The sequence below is a fragment of the Pipra filicauda genome, unplaced genomic scaffold, assembly GCF_003945595.2.
Source record: "Pipra filicauda isolate LSUMZ 115617 unplaced genomic scaffold, ASM394559v2 scaffold7_size6619720_pilon, whole genome shotgun sequence".
Classification (NCBI taxonomy): Eukaryota; Metazoa; Chordata; class Aves; order Passeriformes; family Pipridae; genus Pipra; species Pipra filicauda.
In genome coordinates, this window is record NW_024104976.1 from 4,570,785 (window position 1) to 4,593,917 (window position 23,133).

The window sequence follows — 23,133 nt, forward strand, 5'->3', positions numbered from 1 at the left end:
AAAACTTTGGCTACGAAGGAGGTGCAATTTTTGGCTGTGGTACAGAATAAGTGATTTAGTACGCATTTGATAAGTCTGAATGGCAAATACCATTTTCATACCTTTATATGGAAAAGCTGAAGGCGTTTTGAAATGTACTGAAGAGTTTCATGTAATTGGGTTAATTAAATAATATATGCATCCTAGGACTTCTTTGTTTTCCTTCTCCTATACCATTGGTGTAAGCTTTCAATAAGTCAGTGTTTCCTGACTGCATAAGGTCACTCCAGGCCTGTTAAGTTGGCTGTACTAATGCTAAAAAAGTGCAAAAAAGTGTTTAAATTTCAGTGCTTGGTTGCAAATCGGGTGACAAAGTTGTTTATTTAATCACTGTATGGAAGTAAAGCCTTTGTCAATGAGCTGTGCTGGTTAGTAGTGTGATAGTGTCAAAATGCCTACCAATCTGTAATATTAATAGCAGGCTGCAAGGAGAAAATGGAATTTTTTCTTCCCATTTGTACAAATAGTTTTTTGTTAACATTAGTGACTCTTCCTGGCCTTTTTACTGTGTTTTATTAATGCAAACAGAAACCTTAGGAAAAAAAAATCACTTGCAAGTTCTTCAGACTAATTTTACTCTCTGTGGTGAGCGACTTAACACTAAGAGGATTCAAATATCAAAATATCTCCATATTATTCAATTTTTAGAAATATTGTCCATGAGGACACAGCTTATTAAGAAACGATGTGGTTTCTTTTTCATGGCGGAGAAAGTAAAATGTGGGCAGAGAATAATTTCTGTGAGATAGACCTGAAAGCCAACTTTTGTGATTAATGACCAATTGTGACTCTGCACATTTAATTAGGAAAGTGTCATTACACTCAATTAGCAGGGCTGCCAAATAATCTGTTTAATACTCTGGTCTTTTTTTCTCTAGGGTTTTGCAGACAGTCCTCATTACAGTGATCACTTGAATGACAGTCGATTAGGGCCTCATGAAGGATTGTCCCCGACACCTTTCATGAACTCAAATCTGATGGGTAAGTAGGTAATTCTTTACGAGTATCCCCTCAAAGCCTCTTTGGTCAGAAAGAGACATTTTTCATTCCCTTGTCTAGGCCTGACATGTCAAGCATCTGGAAGTTGCTCTGTTTCTCATAGCAACACTGACTTCCCTATTCAAATCTTTTTGTGTTGGGTGAATTCCTCATAAAGGCCATTGTCCAGGACTTGTTAGAAGAAGGAACTATCTAGATTTTCCTCAAGTTGATCTAGAAAGCTGATTTATTTTGATTTGATGTAAATTCTAAATTACTTTAAGGCTTAATTTTGAAATTACTAAATTACTTTTGTTGAAAAGACATTTATATCACTTTTTAATTTGTGCAGTTAAAAAAAAACTTTTTTCTAACACTCAATTCCTGAACTACCTACCAATTTACTTTAGGCTTTTCTTCAGTTAATGCTTTGAGGGCTTGCTTCTTATATTTAATTTTTTAATTTCTTTGATATTTGTTGTATTAGAAACTCTGTCACTTCTAAGGAATAGATGGAAACTCCTGCTTTGCTAGGCAAATGTTACTGCTTTCAGGCCTGTGAGCGTTTAACATTTTTTTTTAATTTGAAACTGGAAAAGCAAGCAAACTGTGCATTATATTGTGGCCTTAGCTATTGAAAGCTTTTTCTTCGTTGCCTGCACTTGTGTTACCTGAAAAATGTTAATGTATTGATGGAGTTGTTTGAAAATCTCCTTTTCCCTGTTCCAGTTTGGAGCATAAAAACGTTGTTTTCAAAATATTTATTGTTTGGCAATATGTAGTCTGCAGACTTTTTTTGTATGTTAAATATAAGGATGACTCTGAGTATTTGTTCTGAATTTGTGCATTTCACACTGTTTCACTTCTATATTCTGCATCTTGTAGACATGACCTATTTTGTGATGTCAGTATTGTCCTTTAAAGACATAGCCATGGTAATCTAAGTGGATTACCTAAATCCAAATCCTGGTGGTCTGCAATTTCTTTTGGAAATCTTTCTACTTTGCTCAGTCTTTGTTTACTACTTTAATTTTCTCTGAAACGAAGGCAGACTAAGCAGAGCCATTGCTGAGTTGAAACTTTCATATATGAAGCTGAAAACGTGATTTTAAAATGACCATCTCTGTAGGCTTTGATTAGAGAGAGTACAATTGGTCAGTGACACTTCTAGCTGAAGACAGTAAAGTTCAAAGGTAGTAGTTATTTTGATAAAGCAGACTAGAGCTTCTCCCAATATTCCCTCAAATATGTTGTTTTTCAAATACAGGAAACTAAAAAGATAAGTTACTTCAGTTGCTTCTCCAGTATTTTGCTCAGTAGCATGTATGGAATGTCTCCAGGCTTTGTGGCTGAGACTGATTTTATTTTACAAAAATGCATAGCGAAGTTTGATTTTATTGTTAATTTGTTACCAAAGGCAAACTATTTGCTCATGTTTTAATTTATATTAAACAATGTATGCCTTCAAACATATGAAGAAAATAACTGGTGCAACTGTATCTTCTTAGTTTTTCAGTTTTATTGAAGAGATGATTCTATTAGACATAATAGAATTAAATCATTAATACAGATTTGAGAAGAAGCCTCCATTTAGATGGTTTTGTAGAGAGGATTAACAAATTGTAAGATATGTATATGTCAGTCACCCAAAGCAGCTGAGAACTGAAAGAGTTTTGTAAAGCTTTATGGCTAAGAGTTCTTAGGGATTTTATTTTCTTGGAGCAAAAGTATTTAGTTTCCTTCTATATGCAGCAAAGAATTATAGAAGGCTTTCAGTATATATCTCTAAGATATTTACACATCAAAACCCTAAATGTACTTTTAAAAATATTCCACCTGTGGTTTTTGGTCATAACAAAAAAAATATGTTCATTTTACTGATGTTACAGTATAGGATGCAGCTTTGTATATCATACTTGCACATCAGTAATTTTTGCAGTTTATCTTAATTGATGCTGAAGGTTTGGAGAGAGGAATGATAAAAACTATATGAAAACATAGAGTACTAGTTCCCTAAACAGTACTTCTATCTGTATTTATAGTTTTTTGTCTATTATTGAAAAGAAAAATTATATTTCTTTAAATTTTTCTTAAAAAAAAGTTATACAGTTTTTTTAATATCGAATTGTGGACATGTTCCCATGTACAGAATGAAAATGTCCATTTTATTAGCTAACGTGCAGAGATGATATTTAAGGCATTGATTGGTTATTCTGTGATCTTTGGAGGTTAAAAGGAGATGGGGTGAAGAACATGAACTGATGGGCTTATGGGAAATGCCTCACTAGGGTAAAGCAGTGATTTACCCTGTGGGGTTCCACAATGAATATCTAAGAAACACATCCCTTCTCAACATTTACATCTCTGAAATAGTTAAAAACTATTAAAAAAAAAAAAGGGAAAAGAGCAACAACATATTTCACCATTGCTGTCAACACTTAAGAGCACCATTAAAAGGAAGAATTGTGTGTCAAGGGGATGTTGTTATTTTGTGTATTATGCTCAGCCATAAGCATATTTGCCTGAAGAGATAGCGGATTATAAAGTGCCACTGTCTTTCATGATGGAGCTCTCAAACATTTTAATGATCTTGTACATTGCAAAAGAGAGAAATTTTGTCTAACAAGAGTTGATAATGATTCAATAATGAACAATTTACCACAGAAAGATGCATTTCCATATTCATTTAGATATTTTTTGAAGTGTTTTGCAGAGGAAGTAAAGCTATTATGTTGGATTGGTTAGTGTTCTTCACTAATGAATTCCAGAATTATCCTGTTGATTTGGTAGTATAAAAAAAGAAGGGACGTTACTTATATTTTAAGTAAAACCACTGAATCCTCTTGGGACCAGCACAGTCTGTTGGTATCCATAGAGATATGAAGAAAATCAGGCTAAGATATATTGGTGGTATTGTAGCTCCATTTAGACTTGATAATCTTTGCTTATTCAACACTTCTGCTTTAATTACATTCTAGAAAACTATTCACAAGGATATGAGATTCTTTTCTCTGTAATTATGCTGCCTTTTAGTACTCTGCACTTGCAAGGAGAGGTCAGTTTTTGCTAGGACCCTTCAAGCATGTGGTATTGTATCTTCTGTTGCACTGCTCCCTGCACTTTATTCTACTGAGCTTTTTTACTTCTACTTACCAGGAAGAAAGAAAGCAGATTATTCTTGAATATGACTTAAAGAGGTTTTTGTTGGTCTGTCTTGAAAATCTGAAGTGGGTGAATTACTTTCTTTTGTGTGTCTGTCTTTCCACAAGAGGTAGAAAGGATAAAGGCAAAACTTTTGTGCTCCATGTTCATCATCTGTGTACTACACAGTTCCTCAAGGTTGTACATGATAAAAAGTCATTAAAAAGTTTCCTCCACAGTGAGTGAAAAGCTAGTGGTTGAATATAAGTTTGCCATGTTGAAATCAGCCTCTCAAAGTAGAAAGAGATCACTCTTCCAAGTTTTCTTTCAGGTATACTTCCTTGTTTTCTCATTATTTCTTTAACTAATCTCTTTAGAGTTGGGTTGAATTTTAGAGCTCTGGGTGTTTCTGAGCCACAGGCTTGTCAACGAAATTGGAAACTCTGATTGTATGGAAATGGAAGATTTTAGGTCATTTGCATTTTCCCAACCTCACTTGCCCACTGACTTGTAGATCAGTGCAGGGTTGGAGTTACCAGTTACCATACACTCACCTCTCAATATCCTGGCCAGGTGGTGACTTTGCTCCTCTTCCTAACAAACTTCTGCTTTATGCCAGGGAATGCCATGATACTTTCTTAGGGCCAGCATTAAGAGAAAGGAGGCACTGACCTTGCAGGGAAGTCAAGACACATCAGTTGGTATTTACAAGGCATGGAGTAGAAGCTTGTTAAAATAATTAGAGCTATAAATTAGTCAGATTGTTAATAAAAATATAGCTTCTTTTACTCTGTTTGTAATGTGAATATAAAGGGTAAGCCTGATTCTTCCCCTGGTTGAAACAAATAGGTGAAAGAAGCAGAGGTAGTACTGTCAAATGTAAGCAGAGTAATGCATGTTGGGCTTTATTTTATCTTCTCTGTCTTGTCCCAGGGTAGCAGGGGGTTAATGGGTATGTGCTGGCCATGGGGAGTGAAGGTGGCAGGAGCAAAGAGGTGCTTGAGGGGTTGAAGCCAAATTTTATGACTTTTCAAAGCTGGTCTTATGAGTTTCTGTGAAAGTAAAGATGCGTTTTGTGTATTAATCATACAAATTCGAGATCAATATCTGGATTGGGATGCCTTCTGCTTTGAGAGTTACTGTTCAGTTAAGTGACTTGAGTGCCTGATTGTGCAGGTTTCTAGGAATGGCTGTGCTTCTACCAGTGCATCTTTCAAACTGGTGAAATTAATCTTAATTTTTATTGTAAAATCTATTATTTGACTTGTAATTTCAGCACTGCACTTGGCTTGGATAGAGTAGTAGGTATTTTCAGTGATGAACGTTAGAGGGGCCTTTTGGAAGCAACATGGTAAATAGCTGAAGCCTCTGCAAGCTTTCCAGTACTGATACAGTTCTGGAACAGGTGACAGAAGCCTTTTTTAAACCTTAATTTGGGAAAGGTTATTCTCAGTAGAAGGAGAGGCTTTTGAACTTTAAAATACACTTAAAAGAAGGCATGCATCTGAATTGTTACCCAGTTAAGAATCTAACTAATCTTCAGGGAAATTGCTGGATTTCTTCCTCAGTAGCTCTTCAGTAAAGGAATTTTGGACTTGGAGAAATAGAAGTTGTTATCAAATGACTTTATAATGGTGAAGGCAGTGGTAGGAAACCAGCAAGGATAAACAGTAAAGGGTAAAAGAATGATACCATTATAGTTTTTGTCAGGAATCCTATTTTAATTACCTTTTAGGAAGGGAGAGGGCAGGTGCAAATAGGGAGTTGGCAGACCCTCTGTTTGTCCAAAATAATAGTTAGATTTCCTTGAATTGCTTTGTGTTGTCATTAATATTTTAACACATGAAAAAAAATAGGCATCACAATGGAAATTATCTCCAGAGAAATGACTAATAGCAAGATTGATCTGAAATAATTCATATGCAGTTACATTGTTATTAACTTGGAGAATGGGGGGGACAGAGTATTTTGTATCCTTCCGAGAATTCATTAGGAAGAAAGAGGAAAATGATAAAGGAAGACAATGACAAAACAGTGGCACAGCAAAGATTATGACAAGTGCTTCAGTCCATCTCATTTTATAGGGCAGTAAGTAAAAAGAAAATAGTAAAAGGATAGCTAATAAGCTTCACATCATACATAGTTATCTGCCAGATATTACTGTGGGCTAAGAGTTCAGAAAAACTTTCCCTAGAAAAAAACCTGTAAGTGTAAGGTCATCCAGTTCCAATAAAGACTTAGGGGTAGTGGTAGAGTCCACCACAAGCCATAAACTTCCCATGCTGGAAAAGTTCCTTAACGTTCCCTTTCCAGTAATTGGATCACGCAGTTTCTCAGCATTATGTTTATATTTCATTGAATCATTTATTGGTTTGGCTGTTAAAGCTAAAAATATCAAGATGCTGGCTCACCTGTGTTTTATACACTGTGGCTACTTTTCCCAAAGTAATGCCAGTAATGCTTCATGTCTTGTTGCTGCAGATAGGCTTATGTTTTTTTAAAAATTAGTTTTTTCCAAATCATTGCATATAGTGCATCTGGCAAATGGAAGATTTACATTTAAACTCCCTTCTAAGATTGTTTCTTTTTCTTTTGGGGCATGTCACTGTGCTTAATTGATGCTGGGTTTTATGATATTATAGATTGGCTAAAAGCCTAATGTGAATTTTGGGGTTTCTAATGAAAATTTCAAACCCAGAGTAATGTTTTAAGTTAAATTTCAATTATTTCTTCATCTCTCCCAGATAATTTGTTTGATTCATTTGGTTCACATATGAATATAAAAAAACCTCCATCAATAAATGGAGGTTCCTGTTTGTTTGTTTGTTTTGAATGCCAGCAATCCTTTTGTTCCGGGCTGTTTGTGCACCTGGCTGTGTCCCAGCTCTGGGGTGGTGTGTTGGGCAGGCAGGCTCTGGGATGTGACGTGCTGGTTACTGCCAGCACAGAGCTGCTGCTCTGCAGGCTGGAGCTTTCTAGACTTGCAATGTTTTGTATCTGTTCATACAGTTTCAGATTTATCTTTTTTTTTTTTTTTCCCCAGGTATTACATTAAATAAATTCCACTCACACCAAAGAATTGCTCTCATCTGCTCTTAATTTTCCTTTTGTGAAAGCTAATGGGTTTCTGGGAAATTAAATTACACAGTCATTTAGTGAAAGTGCTAAGTGCAGGGCATTTTTACCCTTGGGTTTTTGCTCACAAGAGTACGTGTTAAGCTTAGTTTTCCCTTCTGTTTACAGTAATATTTCAATCAAATAGCTTTGCTAACATTTCTTTAAATACAGTAATACCTGGAGGCTTCCTCGGAATGCAGCTCGTGTGCTCTGTAAGGCTCTGCTGGAGCAGGTGTCGGCTTGTGCTCTGTGCCCCCGGAGACTCTGCTCTCTCTCCCAGTCAGCAGCTGTGGCAGAGGGGCCCTGGCCGTGCTCCTCAGGTGGTGCTCAGGTGTGGGGCTGCCAGGTAGGAGCGTGGGCTCAGCTGCCCCCCCTCTCCCCGGCAGCTCCCGGCGCGGGAAGGTGAGCGGGGGGAGCAGGTGCAGAGCACTCGGCCCCCCCTCCCTGCCCGTGAGCCGCTCCCGGCAGGAGCTGCCAGAGCTGCCGGAGCATTGAGGCACTTCATCCTCAGCATTGCAGGGAGAGCTGGGCAACTTTAGAAGGTTTTTATATCTCTGACTCTGTAATGGAGTCGTTTGCAGGCTTAGTCTGCAGTGCTGTGGTTCAAGGGAGAGATCAGAAGGGTTTTCTTTCTGACAAGTAATAAATTTGTTCTTGAAAACCCGTCAGCTGTATGATTTGACATCACACAAGGAAGAGCTGATGATTCCTTTTTGCTGGGTGGTGCCCATGCCACAGGTTCCTTCACAGCCCCCCGTGTGTCCCATGAGCAGAACTCGCAGTTCTGGTGGCCCGTGGACAGTAGTGGTGCTTGCACTGTGCATTAACGGGAGAGAAATGGGACCTGGTGCTAATTGTGTTGGAGGAAGATGAAATGTTGCCTTCTTCAAAATGGTCTCAGACTTGAACTCAGAATTTTTGTCATACTAAGTACTTTTGAATTGCCAGTCTGGGAATTTAAATATGCAAGTCTGTGGCTTTTACGTTTTGAAATATTTTAGTTCTGATAAAATTTGTTCTGCCAAGCTTGGTTTTTAGTTAATGCAGTCTGATACATTTGAGTGTTGATTTATTCACAGTGTACTCTGCCTCTGAAAAGGGGAATAAATAGTAATCTGATGAAATTTTTAAGTCTTGCATTTCCTCTTTGTTATAACATGTCAGTTTAGCTGCTGCAGGGTATGTTTATCTGTTACAAGGCTCATCAGTGCATGAAATGCTGAAAGGGCATATTTCTCTCCTGTGGTTCCTGCCATCCCTGGGCACTTGTAGATGTGTTCCAGTGGATGGGATCAGCTGGGTGAAGCTGTAGGATTTTAAATTTGAGTCTGTCTGAAGGCACCAAGCTCCCTTCTAGGGAGGAGGGGGTGATTCTTTCCCATACTGGTGATGTAATTTCCCCATGAGGCAGTTGCTTAGGGATCTACATAATAACTATTATCCTGTTCAAATAGGAGACTGTAGAAAGCTCACTGGTGATTAAAAGATAATTTTGTAATTTTTCATGGCTTGTCTTTGTTTTGTAATAAAGATGTTTGCTTATCGCCAGGTGCATAAAAATCATTTACTTAATCTCTATTTCATTCCATTAATTTTTTTTCATTCTTGCATGCATTGTAGCTGTAGCCTGTGAGTTGCTAGCAGTCCAGTTTTTAATAAATGCAGCAGCCTGTGTCCAGTGATTAAATTCTGAACTGATCAACCAAAATGTTCTAACTAGGCTGCTCCTGCCAAAACAAGTGGCTTTTGTGATTTGGGGCATTATAGCATTTGCATTAATATGATTTGAAGTTGTTAATAGTTTTCTTTAGAGGCTGGGTTTTAGTGAGTCAAATATTTGTTGCTGCTGGAAACCTGACTTTGTTGAGATACACAGACAACTCGGAGGGGAAAACAAACCCGATGAAAATAAAAGATGTAATTCTATTTTTGAGGTGCATGAAGGTGTTGGACCTCTAATAGTATTGTTTCTGTGAGTTGCCTGAGCAGCCACTGCATTTTCCCTAGAGCTATAACCTGCTGTAAGTGTGCAATTCTTCAGCTATATAATAGATGGATGAAACAAGTATTACCAAAAGAAAACAATTTTTTTTTTTAAATTTTGACATTGGCACTTTCACGTCAATTTAATATTGCACCCAAGTTTTGTTTCTGAAAAATGGGTCAAAGATTTTCACGTAACAGAAACGCACAGAAAACCAGAGAAATAGCAACTCATTGTGTGAAGTGATGGTAATATCTCATTTTCTGAGCAAGGTTTTCTTGGTTGCTGGCTTTTGAAGCTCGTTGTGGAGGCTGCCAGCACTGTGGCTCTCAGGTGTGCAGCTTCTCTGCCTCCAACATGAACACGGATCGGCAAGTCAGATGAAAATTCTGGAGTTCTTTCTTTGGCATCCAGCTGGAGGGGCACTTGGAGAAATAGAAACCCTGTTATCCATAAGTGTGGAAGCTTTGCCAGGATGGCACTTGGTGGAGGGAGGGTGCTGCTTGGTTGGGGCTTTTTTGGAAGGTGCTCACACGGGTCCTCCCCATCTGAAGATGAAATAGGAGAGAGAATCGATGCATAATTTTATGTGGTGATGTGTTATATGCAGGATTAAAGGCACTGACAGTATTTGGGTTTACTGATTCCTTTAAAGAAAGCAGGAACCTTAAATTCAGTGATGAAATAAAAAAGGTTCATTGAAATGAGAATGGGAAAGAAACACAGTGGTTACTATTGAGATGAATTGAGACTGATTTTACAGTTTCTCCTAAATCTGACAAGGGCTGGCCAGGAGCCTTAAAGGTAGTTGGGAACCAAACACAATAAAATATCTGTAAATGTAAAATGTGTAAATTCAAATTGGAATTGTACAGACTGTGTGCAAAGCTTGAACTATTGTCACAATAACTGCAATGAAATTTTAATTTCCTTCCCAGTGTAACAGGGACCTCTAAAACAAGCTTGGAATTTCAGACACATGCAGTACAAATAAGGCATCTTGCAATGTCTTCTTACACAATGGGACATAGAAAGCAGAAATCTTGAGAGTAATGTGTGACTTGTTAACAGTCTTGTAAGCTTCGAGGCTGATCCCTGGGGTCTGCATTGAATACCTAAGTGCATGACTGTATCATAAATAAATTTGTATCATGGTTAAAAAATGTTCTGCAGTGATAGAAAGAGTGTACTTGTACAGTCTTTATCAGGATACTGCAATTTTAAGTCTGTTTCCTCTGTGGTAGGAGAAAAGAGAAGTTTACCTTACTATTTTGACTTGATAAATAACACTTCTGTTTCTGACTGAATTCCTTTCCTGTTACATCATTTATTTATTTCACATATCGCTGGTCCATTACAAGCTGTCACCTCAGATTTCATTTATTTATATATTTATTTGGAGCCTTGATGTACTTCCCAGCCTAAACTACAGGCTGATTGACCTGCTTGAATCAAGATTTACAAAAATAAATTCCTTACAGAACCACATTTCTTAAATAATACCTCACCTGTCTTAAAAGTTGCATTGCATTATGAAATATTGTAGAGAATCTTCTGCTCCACTTGAAAGGAGTTTGCAGAAGCCCTTATGCATGTTATAGTATAGAAAGCATTTAGCACACCTTGATATTCTACCTATCAGTCAGAAAAAAAGAAATTCCTCTCCCCATTTGTAAGTTCTTTTTTCTTTCATTTTAGAGGAGCTTTTGTTTCCTTATGGATGTGCTGCATTATCATACAGCTTCAAGTTTGAAAGATACTGAAATTGGTACAGATATGCAAGATCAGAAACTGAGCTCTTGCTTATTTTTCAGGATAGAGTTTTTACTTTATACTTGGAGAAATGTCATCCTTTCACTTGGCGTGAATTAGATCTTTCTTCTCAGTGATAGGTGAGGTGATATTTTTTCCAGCACTGCTGTGTTCTCTGGTCAAAGATCAGTTTTTACATTTTACCATCACGGAGGCAATTTTTCTTTGCATCTTCTGGGATTGATATTTTTAAGCTTAAGATAAATGTCACTAGCATTACTATAGTTTCAAAATTATTTTATAAATAACAAAGCTGAGAAATCCACACGCCTTTTTTGTGTGTGTGTGTGTCTGAATCTATCACTTTTGTAGGTACTTGGCAGGGCTGAGCTGTGGGAACACAACCCCAAGTCACTGGTTCATGCAATGCTCTGTTTGCCTTGCACTGCCACGTTGTTCTTGCCCAACATCCTGGGGGCTTGAGGGTTATTTTGTTTTGTTTGATCACAGAGTGGTGGGAGGAGGAGCAATCATTGCCTCGTCTTTCTGGTGCTCGGCTGCGTTTTTAAAATTTTTTTTGTTCACTGCTTTTATTCATCAATGACAATTTATAAACAGTGCATGTTTCGCAATGATTTCAGCCTTGAGTGCCAAACAACTGTATGATTTTGTTCCTTTGTTTGACAGCTATCTGGCACTAAGCCCTGTGCACACTTGTAATGAATAGTTTTGTCCAGTATACATGCCTGTTCTTTATTTCAGTGTATTTTTGCTATTACATTAGAAATGTCTCTTTCTAGAAATGTGATTCAAAAGGTACACGGTAAAAAAAAACCAAACAAACAAACCACCTTTGTAAATCTGATAAAGGAATTGAGTATATACCTATTCCTTCCTTATTTTGGAGTTGGGGGGTGGGAGGGTGAAGGAGGAGAGGCCAGAAGAAAAATACTGCTGGATTTAGTTAGTTCAGTGACACAGTTGCAAAGTATGAAAAGGAATATAGTTTGTTGGCAGGAGGAAAAAGCCCATGTGTTTCTCCAGTTGGTAACCATTTTATCTAGGATAGTTCGTGTATGTACACACAATAAACAGGGGGCTTTCAGCAATATATTTAGAACAGAGTAAAGCAAAACGATAATTTTTTTTAATATTGAAATGTTTCCGTGTTGATTTATCCATTTTACCTACATACAAGAAAATTTGGAGCACAAATGTCTTGAGCTTGAGATACTGGGTTTAGTCGGCTCGGTTGACACTCTGCAATATGAAGGAGGCAAAGCTTCCCTGTCATTGCACGGTGCCGAGTTTCTGGGGTTTGTGCCTCCCCCTCTTTCCCCAGCACAGACACAGCTTGGGCTCATGAGAGAGACAGAGTGCAAATGCCACGAAACCAATGTGAAATAAAACACCAAATGGAAAGGCAGTGATTCATCAGGAGAAAATGTTATCCAGGCCCCAGTAACTTTTTTTTCTTCTTTTAACCTGTTCTCTAAAGCATTGTTATTCCCTTGAGAATCATTTTCAGCACCATTATTGAACTGAAAGCCATGTTTTTAGAGTTGTCTCTGCCCTTCTACCCAGTCTCTCCTGTTTTCTTGATGCTACTTTTACGTTGCTGTCTTGTTTGTTGAGGCAACACAATTACGTGTCGCTGGTCCAATTTATTTTCTTCAAAAAATGCCAAAGCTTCAGAGGTCGAGAATAACATAAACTTGAATTTATATTAAAATCTTCAGAAGAATCACCTGTCCTCAAAATCTATAGAGTATAATTTTACTGTAGTCTTACTGTGCAGTTAAAGTTGTGTTTTTGTCCCTTGAATGCACCCATCTGGATCAGTACATTGTTCCACCTGAGCACTTCCATCAGGCTTGTGCTCAGCTGCACTTTGGGATTTTTCCTGTTGTTACCTGGCTTGTCTGTCTTCCTTGGTCTGTTGACTTGTTTTGGCTCTTTTAAGAATGACCATTTTCTGTGGTTTTGTGCAGATGTGTCGCTTTTTGTAGATTTATTTTCTTTGTGTTTCCTTCATCTTAAATATAAAGAAAACTGTAAGTTTGAAATCTGATTCTGCTCTGTTGTTACTTTCTGTAAGGTACATGCTTGGCTATAAAACCTGACTTGAAGTTCAGACCATATAATTTTGTCATGTTCTCTCAGGGGGGGCGTTTTGTGGTTCTTCCCCTGTGCACCTGTTACTGGGCAGTGCTGTGGGTGGGGCACCACGGTAGAGGAATGGAAAACATCCTTTTCCAGTGTGGGTCTTTTTGCTTGTTTGTGAGGCATTTGTACACTCAAAATCAGTATCTTCTAAGAGATCTCTAAGTGCAGGTTCTGACCAGGGGTGCTGTGTAGTACTGTGAGTTTTCTCCTTCACAGGACACATTATTGGGCACTAGATTTGGAAGATGAAATGAGCTATAGAAATGCATCTACTGATCCTCTGTTAGAAATGCTAGAAGTTGTGGTGAATGGACAAGAGGATAATAAAAACTGCTATAGGAAATACGTTTTAAAGTGGACTAATACTAATTTATTGATGGCCAACTTCTAAAGGCTGTCAAACCTGCAGGGCTGTGGGTTAGTTATGTTGGAGGAAGGACTATGTGCCAGATGATAAAACATCCTTCGGTTAGACCTGAAAGAGTTCTGAATGCAAAACTAGTAAAATTTTGATTATTTCTACGTTAGATCAGCAGCATGGGTTGCAAATTCACAAACACATCTACTGTGTCCAGTGTTTTGTTATTTGAAACGTGTCCTTTTTACTGTGACTTCTGAGATGTGCGTGGATGTTTTTCAGAACGCTTGATCCCTCGTAGCATGTACCACGCAGCTCGAGGCAAGAGTCTTGGGATGTCACAGTCATCTTGCCACACATGATGAATCACTTTGCCTGAAGATTTTTTGCCCACAGAGCCTCTGGGGTGACTCTGTCTCCCTAAGGATGTTCCGTTCAACTGGCCATCTGAGCTAACTCTGCTGTGACCAGTTTGTAAAGTATTGAATCCAAACTTCTTCCCATTTTGTTTCTGTTTGTACAAAACAGAAGGGGTCATATGCAGAGAATTAGTTAGGCTTTAAAAAGGCAGTATTGCCTTGAACTTGTTTTGTTTGAAGTTGTTTTCCTTTTTATTTGCTTTTTAATTTCATTTGTCACAAGAATCATGTCAAGTGATCGTGACTGCAGGATGTGTTTTCCTGGATTTTCCTTTTTTTTTTTCTTAATATTGCCAATAAAGCAGTGTGTATAATAAGTTTCGTAGCTTTCCTTTTTCTGACTGTGTCCCTCTTTGGATACATTCTTTGGTTGTGTTGGCCTGTAAGACAGGATTAGTGGCAGCTGGTAATAAAATTCTGAAGTTTCAAGATATTGTGCAGATATCTGCTTGACTGTCTCCTTTCAGGGGTCCATAAATTTTCTGTGGGGAGGTGGGAGTAGCCACCCTAAGAAGAAGACTTAAAATATATATGTGTTAAATGTTTTAAAGTTTTATCTTAATGTTTTAATGACTTTGCATTCAGTAAGGATTTAATAAATTCATGCTTTTTAAATAGTTCAAAATTTGTGGCAGCTAAACCTAAATTAGGTTGTTCATTTTTCAAATTCAGTGACTAAAAGAATATGTATTGACCACTTTGTTGTGGCAAGATGCAAATCTGTAGAAGTAGTCTGTCAGCAGTGAGACAGGGAGTGACAAACTACAGCAAGTAAATTTTATTTTGAGCTTTTTTTAAATTATTTATGTTCTTACCCTTCCTGCCTTTTTGCCTTTGTCTTTATGATGATCTGTGTTCCTGTGTTCTCCCCTCGCTGTGTGATCAGTGCAGTCCCAACCTCCCTTTGTAGCCTGTCCAAGGTCTGTTGTGAGGAGGACGAGGCCCTTTGCCTGCTCTGCTCCTTCCCCCTGAGAAGACCCATGAGCAGATTTCAGGAGAGATTGAAAAAGGGGGTGCAGTGTAACTGCAAACTGCTAGATGGCCATATTTCAGCTTTTGTATTTGTACACAGAACCACCTTTTTTAACTTAGGCTGCCTTTCTCCTTTCTATCCTGCTGACCCTCTTCAAATATTTGCTTAAATAAGCATTGATGGGAGAACTGCTCATCTATTTTCTGTTTTGGAAGACAAATATAAAAAAAAAAATTCCACAGACTTCCCTTTTTTTCCCCTGTGGATATTGAATTATTTTTTTTTTTCAGTGTAACTATCCATCTTGCAGAAAGTATTTTTATTATCAAGAACATCCTTTAATATAAAATAGTTTTATGTAGTGTATGCATTCTCTGTTGTAACTTAAAAATCCTGTTTGTTGAAAATGTAAAAGATGTCAACTCCTTAAGAACCAACTCAGTAACTACTGAAAAAAAAGCCCAAATTATTCCTCATAGCTTTTTAAAAAAATAATAACAAACCCACCCTCAGCCACCATGTCATTCCAACTCTTTGCAAGCAGATTTTTACTCATAGAAGATAAATTCTACCCTGATTCTTTTTTTCCTCATTAAAGATTTTGGTTTTGTTAGCTTTTTTACATTTGCAACTCTTAAACAGATGCAGTCTGTGTCACATTGAAAAAATTGTATTGGAATGAATGTCTTATTTAATACCTGAAAGTATGGCATGATTAGTTAGAAAAATGCTTATTTGGAAGTCAAAGCCAGTTATGCCTGCCCAAGGTTTAATATTCCTTTTTTTTTTATAATGAATCCAGCTGTGAAAGCTGAATGGAAATCAGACAGCTTGACATGAACAGCTGATCAGGAGGAATCCAGTTGGGCAAAAAGCAAAATGAATCATTTTTGTTGACCCTGGATAAAGCTGAGCAATGTCAGTGGAGTTGATTAGATAGAAGGGAGCAGTTAAGCAGTGTCTAAACTTTAAAGCATTCAGTGGAGATGGCTTTGAATGTTTCTGAAGTAGTTAAAAAATTCTTAGTAGCATTACAGATTTTCTTTGGATTTGAGTGCTTAAAAGGATTGCTTTTATGGAGGGAAGTATATTCCTAATTTGAACTGTGTTTTCAGTCTGAAGTTTCATTTGTTGAATGAATTTTGTAAGGCTTCTAATATTGAGCAAAAATAACCTTTTGTTAGGGTAATGTTTGCATTGCCTTCTTGTCATTTAACCAGTTTTACTCAAATTGCAGAACTCTTTCAGTCTTAGCTATCAACTGTCATAAGCTTCAACTCATCCTTGCCTCTGTTTATTGTAAATATTAATTTTGCTTTATTTGTGATACTGTGAGTACTTCTTGCAGAAATCCATTTCAGCTTATTGCACAGACAAGATGAGGTTGGGTTTTTTTAGTAATTGTTCTGTTCATGAATTTCTAGTTCCCTCTTTGCAAACAGTGGTGCTTGTCTAATTTTTAGTAAATTAATAAATCAAAACTACTTTTTGCAAGATATATTTTGCTAATTTATATACTGTATACTTCTGAATTATATATAATTATTGATAACTTTGCTTCTGTGCATTTTGGGGATAAGAATCATAGTATGAGCAAATCTTCAGTGGAGTCCTTTGCTGCAGAAGATATCTCAGAAGTTATGTACTGTTTTCTTTAGGGATTAAAATCCGTGTTACTGTTGTCATGATTCTTTCACTGATTTAAACAAACTGATTAAAATCTGTTCTCTTGATGTTTTTCTACATAACATAACAATTGGATCCCTCGTACCTGTTGCACTTCTTAAAAACTGCTTTCAGAAGTTCATTAAATTGGTCTCTGGTGCCTTTCCTGGTGTCCTTGTGGAATACCCTTGCTCACAGGGATTACCACCTTTTGCCATCTTGGAATACCTGTTTTTTGAAGTTTCACTGAGAAATCTTAATCCTTTTGTGCTCTGGTTTCCATGTGTTGAGCTAAACATTTTTAAGGTGTAAATATGGCACAAACGAAGCCCCTCTGCTTTCCCACCTTGGTCTATGAGAGGCTCAGGTTTGTCAGAAGAGGTTTAACGTCTGCTTTGTGCCACCTACCACAGTCACCCGTGTCCTTGGCTTCCCTCATGCAAAATTTCAGCTCAGGGAAGGGACTTGAGATGCTCAGACTGACCTGGGGATCTGGGCTGACTGTCTCCTTGTTCTCCATCTTGCTTCATATTTCCAGGTAAGGGTAAGCTTTACTGACACCTTCTCATTTTGGATGAGATTCTTTGTCAAACTCCTCCCAGCACTTTCCATTGGGAATGTCACAAGCTGTTAGTTTTTTGGCTCTTAAGAGATGTCAAGTCTGTAGCGTAGCCATCAACTTGCCCTGTGTTGCATATGAAGTGGGATGAATATTAGTACTTAATTCATTATATGACATTTTTCATTGCTTTTCAAGAGCTTTCAAAATAAAAGAAGCTGAATTTAATCTAAAAAACGGATCTTATTAAAGGAGATATGCTGATTTTAACACTATAGATTCCCCAAACCCTGCAGTAATTAGCATTCTCTAAGTGCCCAGAACAGAACCAGTCATCAGGCCCTTAATTTAATGATTTATTGATTAATGATTTTTGTATTCTAGTGAAGGAGAACACTTCCTCATCTGCTGATGGTCAACATAATTCTGCAAAAGGATGTGAATATTCCTTTGATATTACTCATGTTTGTTCTTTAACCCTTCCGTGCTCTTCTGTCTAATAGCACCGAATCTGCCACCTTTCTATTGTGTGTAGTTTTTGGATTACAGGACTCAGATTTGCTCCTGTGATTCTGTGAATTGTACCCAGACTCTGAATTGTTAGCAAAATGTAAATGCTTTTGTGCATTTTTCTGAGGTCTTTGAGATAAGGAAGAGAGGGTCAAGGAAAGAAGATAAAAGGGCCTGCGGCAGTGCAAATCACCAAATTATCTGGATGCTAACTATAAAAATGTGTGCTTTTTGCTTCTGACATTATTTTTCCCCCTCCCTGTATTAATAAAATAGAGTATCCTGTAGTTCCTTTGTGTAGCCTCCGGTGTGGGGAAGGAGGAATTGCCATTGACTTAAAGCAACATGTAGTGCTCTGGAGTGCACCTAACAACCGTTCCCTTGTCATGCCTACTGTACTTATTTCTCCAAATTCTCAGCAATTCATACCCAAAAGCAAAGGTGAGGTGGTTCAGTAGATGCTACATTTGCCTGATTTTTAACTGTAAAATTCAGAGATGTCTGTTCTTCGTATAATCAATTTAAGAAAAACGTAAATGAAACTAAGCTCTCTGCCCTGATAACCAAATGGTGGAGTCCTACCTACCTGGGCACTTAGAACATTCTAAAACATTAAAAGTGTCTATTAGTAGTTTTAGTCTTTTACGTTTCAGTTGCAAGGCATAATGTAATTCCAAGAGATGCTGCTCTCCTTGTCACATTTGTTTCCTGAATATCTTTTTAACAGTGCAAATACTTAACAGTATAGTATGATGTGCTCTGACCAAAATGTCTCCATATCCTTATGTCCACAATGTTTATTATACTCCTGAGTCATCAATAACACAAACATAAATTAACGTTTGTAATTGACCTTTTTTTGCAAACTGTAGGCAAAAGCAGCAACGGCTCTGATCCAAGTCTTGGTGTGTTGGGATCGTGTCGCGTAATTTTTTTTATCTGCTTGTTTTAAAACTGTCTGTGAGACTCGCTCCTAAAAGAAATAAAATTATTTCTTTCCCTGAGAGCATTGGTAAGCACATTGATAGGGTTTTTTTTTTTAATAGTTTTTAACTTTTTTTTTTTTCCCTTTGTTACCGGTGTTGCTGTTTGTTTCAGAATTTTGTCTCGCATGTCACCGGGTCCAGCAGCGCGTTCTTTCATCGATTTCTCGTCCCGCTTTGTCCTTTCTCTTTCTTGCTCGCTATTGTTCGGGGCTTGCTCGGTGAAAGGTGCGAGCGTCGTGCACAGTTTATTTTGGCCAAGTGAATAATGTTGCCATTGGTCAGAGGCTGAGCCGGCTCCTTCCTCGGGCAGAAGTTCTTCGCTTCAGGTTGTTTCCTTCTCGCAGGCTCTGCTCGAATTGCCGCGCGGAGCCGGTGGTTCGGCTCTACCCGGCACTCTATTAATATGCACAACATGACCGGTTTCGGGGGAAGGTTATTAGAATGCTGGTTTGTATCCTCCAGTGAATGAAATGATGTGTGATTATGAAGTCATCAGGCATGGACCAGTAAGGCTCGAGAGAGCCTCCCCCCCAGGTCCTGGGGGTGCCATTGATTGGTGACCATGTGTTTGTGCCCGATAGACTGTGAAATGGTGTGTTGCTACACGGCTGTGTTGCACCTGCGCCCCACCGAGGTGATTGATTGGTTTGGTCATGTGGAATGTTCCCATCTGGTCTGCAGTAATGTGTTTTTTTTGTTAGGGTTTTTTTTTTTTTTTCTTCCCTTCCTTCCTCTTCTCTCCCATTTCCCCTTCATCCGCAAGCAGCGAGCGCTGGCTGGGGACTCGGAGCAGGCAGTCGCAAAAGGCAGTGCCTTGAGAACAAAGTGGGGCTGCTGCAAGTGCAGCAAGAGCTGTTCTCAGCTCTGCTCAGAGCTCAGATGGGCTGAGGGGTGCTCAGCAGCAGCTTCGGGACATTATAATTTTTTAAAAAACCTGGAGGAGGGACAGGATACAACAACAGATCCCCAAAACCTCCGTGTCACTGCAGATTTCTTACTGATCTCACAAAAGCGCTCTGCTATTGTAATTAGATTACCCAAGTAGCAGTGCATGTGGAAGATCTTATTTAACCTCAGGAAAGTAGTAGTTTATTTATTGAAAACTACTGATGTTGCACTTTAAATGCCAAGAAATTATTTTAGTTCCTTTAAAAAAAATTCTATGGTTACATTGGGCGGTCTTGTTTGATATTTCTTAATCTCACTCCTTTTTCATAATTGATCTATTCATTCCACTTAATGACTAATTACATATCAGAGCACATCATCAGCAGCATTCATCATTGTAGAATGTAATAATCAATGACATTTCAACAAAGGAAAAAATAAATATGCAAATAAGGACTCATTAACATTTGCATGAGCTGTTTGAATAATCACGTTGCTGACAAGGCTGTAATTAACAGAAATTGATGCTGAGTTCAGTATTTGATAGTGTGTTTTCTCAGCGTTTTATTGTTGTCACTGCGGGGGCCGGAATGAAGTTCTGCTCTACTTGTACCTTGACTTAGGCTTGATGTGATGGGTTGTGCCAGGTACCAGAGGCTTCTGGGAGTCCTTAATTCATCTGTGACCTGCACTTAAAGCATAGGAAGATATTTACTTAAATTACCATATTGCTAATGATGGATTGTTAAATTCTTGATAATTATATAACTACTAAAGGCAAACCTTCTTTCCAAAGTCAGAAAAACTAAAAATTATTCACTTTTTTTTTTTAAATTGATAATCTTTTACATGAGTCAGGCACTTTGAAACCATAGGATGTCTTATTTGCATTGAAAATGAGATATTGATGTAGGGTTTTTTGGTTTTTTTTTGTCTCTTGTTAATCTGGCACACTGTATCTGTGTCAGGAGGCTTGAGCTTTATTGTAATTGAAAATCACTTGCTAAGGAAAATGTTGTGTAATTATGAAATGTACAGTCTCTGTCTCCCTCCTCCCTTTTTATTATTGCAACTTTTCTGCCCCCTCCCTATTTTTTTCTTTTTCCCCCCTGAAGCTTCCTCTTTTTGTCATGGATATCAACTGAAATGCACAAAACACAATAAAGCTGTTTATGTCAGTTTTTTTGGATGACTGTAAGTGCTGATTATAACAAGTTTAAGGAATTTCCTTTGTTGAGTGTGTACCCACGCCATATGGCTCAACATGGAACATTAACTTGACAGGGATAATGGATTGTGGTATATGGAGACAATTTTGCCTGCAGCTTCACTATAACTCATTCTGGTTGGGGATCACAAGTTTATAATATAGGATGCAGCAAACATCCAGATGGATTTACTTTACATAAAAGAGTTGCATATCTTTTTATTTCCTGCCTGTAATTGGAAAAAAAAGACTTTTAAAAAAAGAATTAAAAAGTAGTAAACAAAGAATGGGTCTTATTCAGGGAAGAAAAATCTCAGTGAAACTGTGTATATGTGTGGCTGAACTGTTTGGGATACACTAAAACGTGCATAGGTAAAGTGTTGTTACTTACACATACACAAGATTTTTGAAATAATATCTTAAGTGGCTTCACTTTTCAGAATGTTTCAGTATAGCTCCAGTTCTAGAAATACACAGTGTTCTAGGACAGTGTGAAAAAAAGCTATTTATAACAAATCTCTGATTTTTACTTAATGGTTGTTTTTGTCATAAGCAAAGTGACCACTTAATTAGCATTCTGGTGCTTTGGTAATGCTCCCATAGTACCCTGTTTTCTTGTAGGAAAACAGTAATCCTTATAAGCTTTTTGTGATATATGGAAGGAAAATACTGCTGAAATAGTTTTGCTGCAGTGTTTGCCTGATGTAATGGGAAATGTCCAAATGTCTGAAAAGTGTAACAAAAGTCAGTATAAATCTAATGTGTCCTACTGATCTGCGTGCCCAAGGTAAGTCCTAATTTTACGAATACTTCTGCATCTAAGAGACTTTAAGCACATAATCCCGTTAAGCACGTATGTAGCTGTTTGAAGGATCAGGGTCATAAATCCATATTTAGGATTTCGAATACAGCTACATGAGATGGCTTCAGCATTCCTGTGCACTTGTGATTGAGTTATACTTCAAGTAAAATTGAGCAAAGCAGACATCTTTTAGATATCAGGTTTGGAGATGTTTTTAAAGCACCTTTTTGGTTTTTTTTTGAGACTGGAGATCTTGACCTTCTGTATCCAAAATAGCTGCCTTAATTTTTTTTCTTTGAACCACTCTCGCATGGATATGAATTTATTAATTTTTTTTAATTATCTCTTAAGGTAAGTACCTGAGCAGATGGACAAGGCATGGTTCATGGTTGGAGAAGAGGCGTACTGGTTGTGATTATAATAGATACTATCTGTCTGTTCAGTCTTCCTCCTCTATTGCTGACTTTAAATAGGTTGACATCCCAATTTAGCATCTTTCAAAGTTTCAGAAAGTAAACAGCTATAAAGCATCTGCTTTTGAGAAGGGTGTAATAAAAAGGATCACTAACTATTGACCTATGAAGGATCTGTGTTAGCTTAAGATGTGGGGTTTCTTTCAGGTTTTCATGCTGCAAATTATACTTGAAAAAGCTTCTCTGGGTTTATTCATCTTTCCCCTGCATACCGGAGGTATGAGTGATAATCACAGCCAGGTGGGAATTTACTGTGGGCTTAAGGACATTGCTGCTTGTGTTCTTACCATGAAGTCCCTTATTTGCTACTGCCACTACAGTTGCAAAAACACAGTCTCGGGAAAACACAGGATTAATCCTTAACATTTTTAATAAAACTGGCTCCATATTTGAAATATAGGAACAACAATATCCTGTCTAATGTGCCAGTCAGCTGGTGGATCTTTAATTTATTGTCTGCTCTTTGGGAAACGCTAGGATAGGGAAATGTCCACCAGTGTTGCAATAAACTTGAAGAATTTAAATCTGTAGATAAGAAAATTCTTTCCAGGAACTGTAAGGGGAGTTGATTATTTCTGCCTGCTTCTGGACTTCTTGTCTCCTTTTAGGCTTCAGAAGGAAAATAAGAGTCAAACCCTCAGCAAACACTTAATAAAACTGAAATTTTTAAGATAACGTTTGTGTCCTGTATCAGTGTTTACTGACCCACTGAGGAACTTCTGCAGGACTGTATTTGCAGTAGGACATGAATGTTCTCCCTGGGTTACAGTGATGAGTACCCGCAACACAGATGACGCTGCAGTTAGCAGAGTTCTGTGAAGGTGTAAGTGCTGTGTTGGCAGTAAAAATGCTGCACTCTGTGTGTGTGTGTGTATGTGTTGTATTCAGGTCCTGGAAAAACTACAGAAACAGGCTTCACTTTTTTTTCTGATCTTGTAATATGTAATGGTCTGTGGGGAGTGCACTGGTGATCCAGTCTTGTTAATGGCTTAGTGCAAGGATGTGATAAAAGTCCAGTAGATTGTCAGTAGAAAGACCATCAGTAGAAATTTATTAAGAGTAATGCTTGAAAGTGGATTCCACTGGCCCCTGACAGTAAGCTGCTGTAACACCCTT

At 37.8% G+C, this 23,133-nt stretch overlaps 1 protein-coding gene across 11 annotated transcripts in view; it reads left to right on the plus strand.

The window, feature by feature from the left end:
- Positions 1-23,133, plus strand: part of TCF12 (transcription factor 12) — a 162,000-nt gene that overhangs the window by 54,893 nt on the left and 83,974 nt on the right. For all 11 annotated transcript variants that reach the window (XM_027736942.2, XM_027736943.2, XM_027736946.2 and 8 more), the window contains one exon: positions 918-1,020. In XM_027736942.2, coding sequence (XP_027592743.1) covers positions 918-1,020 — 103 coding nt within the window. The remainder of the gene's footprint in view (positions 1-917; positions 1,021-23,133) is intronic.